General features: G+C 42.6%; 1 protein-coding gene across 1 annotated transcript; it reads left to right on the forward strand.

Moving 5' to 3' along the window:
- The first annotated feature begins 980 nt into the window (after nucleotides 1–980).
- Nucleotides 981–4,959, forward strand: LOC106807784 (putative ferric-chelate reductase 1). Its single transcript, XM_014810232.1, has 3 exons — nucleotides 981–1,272; nucleotides 2,167–2,395; nucleotides 4,420–4,959. The coding sequence occupies exons 1-3, from the start codon at nucleotides 1,080–1,082 to the stop codon at nucleotides 4,538–4,540; spliced, it is 543 nt and encodes a 180-aa protein (XP_014665718.1). The 5' UTR covers nucleotides 981–1,079; the 3' UTR covers nucleotides 4,541–4,959.
- The last annotated feature ends 41 nt before the right edge of the window (nucleotides 4,960–5,000 follow it).

The raw sequence follows: 5,000 nt of genomic DNA on the forward strand, positions 1-5,000 counted from the left end.
TATACTGTTCTAACGGCATTGTTTTTAATTCAATTTTTTTTATCAAGCCTGAATTTTTAGTGGGGGGCACCTGGGGGGGGCAGAAAAAATTTGTGGGGGCACGTGCCCCCCCCCGTAGCTACGCCCCTGCGTACATGGGTGTGTGTATGCTTGTCTGTCTGCGCGGGCGTACATGAGCGCGTGTGCGCGTATGAACGGCGAGTTCATGTACGCGTCTGTGTAGGTACGCGTGCGTTGTGTATAGGCGCACGTGCGTGCGTGCGTGCGAACGTCCGTGAGTGCGTGGGCACAGAATACATATCGTAAAAGGCCCATATTCGAGAATAACTTTCGACGGGTCTCTGCGACTCTTCAGGCATTTCATTCATGTCGTAACTGAGGGTAGTGTTTTTTTCTGCAAGTTTTTTTGTGTGTGAAAAATGATATTTAATCAGAAGCTTATAAAAGGAAAGGTTCCGTTTATAAGCTCCTGATTTAATGACACACGATGACCGACGGCAGGTGATATCACCAGCATGAATGTATGATCACAGACTTACCGTGTTACTACTAAGACACTGCTGGCCTAGACGGTCGACCAATTAGAGCGCCTACCCTTTCGGATGAAACGCGTGAAAGGTGCGAGTGCTGAATCATCCGCATTCCGGTTACATCCGACCGGTTTCGCACCGAGGATGATCGTTTTTTATGTCATAATCTGTTTATTTCTGGCAGCAAATCTTGAGCCGTGCTCAATGCAGTTGAAATCGTGTCTTGCATACGAGTATCCTCGTGAAAGGAGCTGTTTAGCATTGACGTTAGCAGCACCGTCGACCTTAGCATTGACTTTATATCTGTACAATACTTCGTTGTTCGTCGACATCATTATATAACGCACGATCGCGAGATAGCGGTCCATCACGTGGGCATAGCCGTAACGCCCTTCGAGGTAATCTAAACGTATAAAAACACGAGAGCGTAAAGCTAATATCTGTCTTCACGTTAGCAGAGACGGGAATGCATGCAACCCCGTCGCGTGGCGACTTATCGGGATACATATATATATATATCGGACTTATCGGATATCACTTATCGGGATTATGTATCTGAGAACCATTTTCGTGATTCTAGTTGTGGTCGGGCCGATTGCGTTTGGTTTCCCGGGAGGCGTGCCAATGTCGGCATGCGGCAGCCTGCTGCCACGTCACGGACGCAACACACCTATGGATGGACCCGCACCCTACATCGTCATTGTAGATGCGATATCATATGTGCCTAACCAAATAGTGAACGGTATGTTGCTGGAGAATCACGATGTTTTTGGTGTGGTGGGGAGGGGGGAGGGGTAGTGAGTGAACCAGATGCGTGCGTATGAGCACTGCAACGTGCCGGTTAATAACAAGACATGTTTATGGTTAATTATTTAGACCGAGATGTTTCTAGTGTAAACTGGTATTCTGCAAGGAGCTAAATATAACAAGGAGAGGAAGCGGATTGGCTGTGTGATTTTCGCCTCAAGGACGCCATCTATGAACCATAATCAGCTGAAACGCCTGTGCAGACCACTGATCTCTATAATATATTATTATTATTATATTATTATTATTATTATTATTATTATTATTATTATTATTATTATATTATTATTATAGAGATCAGTGGTGCAGACCCGAACCCAGAGACAATAGAACACTAATCTGGTCTAGGCCAATATGACCAAATATGGCAAAGATTTGGGCCAGATATGGCGGCGCTTCCTCTCCTTGTTGTATATACGTAGCTCCTTGGTATTCTGGACCGAGCGATATACGGGGCTAGAGCTTGCATTCGGTGTCTTACTTTATGGCAAGGCTAGCGAACTTTTTTTTAATTCCATGATTATCCTCCAATACATGGTATATATTTATATGTAACTCTTGTTGTTATTGTGATGGCAAAAATTAACAATATTTTGATACTGGGGGGCTGCATTTTTTTGAGTGAACTCACGTACTGGCGGCAGATCACATCCGTATGGCTGCCGAAGCGATGGAATTTTTTAATGGTATTCCTCGAACATTAGCACACAGTTGCACATAGCTGTAGCCAGTAAAAACGACTCGCTTCATGGCGCTATAACAATTATTAACTTAATGTTTTCGGCAACACGTCTATCACTTACTACATTTAAGATCTTCTCTATTACAGTTTTACTGGCCGGAAGCTCTCTGTGGCCATTCGAAGGATTTATGCTACAGGCACGCAACAGTGCGAGTGAAAGCATAGTAGGAGAGTTTATAACAACACCTAATGGCACCAAAGTTTTGGAATGCAGCGGAGGTCCGACCACTATGACACACGCTAGTAATGACAAGAGGATATGGGATGTGTTCAGCTGGCGAGCGCCGAGCGACAACGTTGGCGATATTTATTTTACGTAAGTACGCGCCTTAAATTCCTCCTGGAATAACGATTGCGATTAGTCGTTAAGTCGCTTAATGATAATAATAAGCTATTAATAATTAGCTATTAGTTATAATTATAAGCTCACAATTAACCCCATAGAGGAAGTCGATAGGCTCGTCTTGAACTATATCAAAGCATCTATGATCAAAGGGTAGTATATAACTTATGATTAATTGCGCTCCCTGCCGATATATTATTACCCGTAAAGGACACCCTGACCACTACAATGCTAATATCAGGTATGATGTCATAATATAGAGTATATTATGACTCGTGATAACATCATGGCATCGCGTTTGTCGTACGGCGTGGGGCGCTTGTAAGTAACTGAACCCGCCGACAGATGTCGCCACGAACATCGAGCGATTCCGCGTTTGACGTGATCGTATGAACCTTTGCATAGAGAGACGACGCTAAGCGGCATACGCAGTTAGTGAAATCCGGTACTCATGTCCTTCCCGTCCGTACTGCTGGACCCCCGCCCACAAGAAATTGAAAAAGTCTACAATGCAGGATAAAAAAGGCCAACAACGTGTACTGGCCCTTGGGTGCTGGCGATCACGAAAGTACGTTGTATACGACAGGCTTCAATTGAAGGGGTAAGGGGGGGAGATACAATACATCCCCAGTTTTTCAGGTAAAAATATGCTATTACCCAGTTCTAAGTTAAAGAAAATTGCAATTTCGCCTTCCTACTTCCCGGGTGACATCTATTCCCGAATACCGAAAATTTATTCCAAGATAATTATGACGAATTAATACCGCGTTTCGAAAATAATTGTTCAACCTTTTTATTCGTGCACGGGACTAGATCTCTGTATCACCAAATTCAATTTAAATTAAAAATGCAAATGCAAATTGGTTTTATTGCTCAATGATCTCACAGATACATTGGCAAAATAAATTTAAATAAACATACAAGTACTGCAATTGTGCAGGAAGAGCTAGAAATATAGCACAATAAAATTCAATAGGCACAATAATCAAACATGCAGCAGAAATCGCTATTAGTCTATGAAGCTATCTCTCTAAATATGTTGGCCCGAATATACTCATTCTCTCCCGGAAAACGCAATTATAGCGCGTATGCAGTGACACGCCGGATATTATCTAAGTCGCGAGAAAGCCGGCAGAAAGGATCAATGGTTTGGAAACACCGAATCACTACCAATACGTGCTGGTAAGCACTGGCCAAGTATTTATTGTGTGTGAAACACTTTTAGGGAGCTTACCTTTACCAGAAAGCTACGGACATCCTACCTGCATGCACATCATCTAACACACAAAACACGAACACAACGTAAGTGATGATGCGCGCGTGAAACGCGATTCCAAGCGTGACGTGAATACATAACGCGCATGCACGCGGTATTATAGCCCGTATTTACAAATCGCTCCGACGATTTCTTAGGTAAATCGTTCCTTTAACACTGAGAAGCATCACAAACGTTGAACCTTGGAGTAATCATTCGAAGTGATTACTCCAAGGTTGAACCGAGTACTTTTCTCGGACAAGACACGTATAGTGCTTCTATATTCTCCGTCTCCGTGATTCTCTCGTCCGAACTCGCTTATTTACATCCCGTCTTTGTTTAACTATATGTTCACTGATGACATATTATTATTATCATCTTATCATCATTAGCAAATGAATTCGTTTTCTCGAGTAGACGCTGGTATCGATTAATTTCATGTTTTACGAAAATAGCTACCCAGATAAGAGATTTCAAGGAGACGTGTACGTTAATAGCGCAGTTATTACTATCGTTTACGCTGTCATATATAATTAAACAATATATTGCACCTGCACCTTGAAAAATCTCACTATAACCAGACTTGTTCTTCTCTGTTGGCCGCGTATAATTTACACACGCAGTAGTTTTCTTGCTTGACTCGTGCAAGCACACGGCCCATATTATTAGCGATCAAAAAATATGTTGTGTTATACTGTCGGGGAGGATACAGTAAATTATCGCCCGTGTCTGTGTTTTACAGTGCCACCATGCTGAGAAGCTTCAACAAGTACTGGGTTGATATGAGATCTAGCGTCATTTCTGGGCCAGCTAGTGCAGATGGCGACACTGTCCAGGGAATCATCGTAGGAGCCTTGGGATAGAAATGCAAGAAATATCGTAAATCGATTAATCGAGAGTCAACTAGAATCTATTTTGTCGTAGAAAGTACGGTAGCAAGGATCCATTGATTAGAAGTGTCAATTATTATACTTTAGTGGTAACAGTAATAATAAGCAACAAGAAGGTATATCCAGGGACGTAGCTAGAGTGGGTGGGGGAGAAGGGTATTGGCCCACCCCACACCAATGTCGATATACTATTACATTCCCAATACCGAGCTGCCCTTGGTCAACTGCCGAGAACGCAACCCAAGCGCGGGTTTGCCTCACCAGACAAAATGCTGTGCCCATAATATAAATTTAGAACCAATAAATTTTTGAAATAATTTAAGGGTACAGTCAGTGTTACGGACAGGTACCTCTGTAAAGGGCATTGCAACATATCTGCTCACCAAATTCAATCAAACTCGTATCTATTTAATAAAATAGATGTCTCACTACG

This window comes from Priapulus caudatus, unplaced genomic scaffold, assembly GCF_000485595.1.
Source record: "Priapulus caudatus unplaced genomic scaffold, Priapulus_caudatus-5.0.1 Scaffold234, whole genome shotgun sequence".
NCBI classification, from domain to species: domain Eukaryota; kingdom Metazoa; phylum Priapulida; class Priapulimorpha; order Priapulimorphida; family Priapulidae; genus Priapulus; species Priapulus caudatus.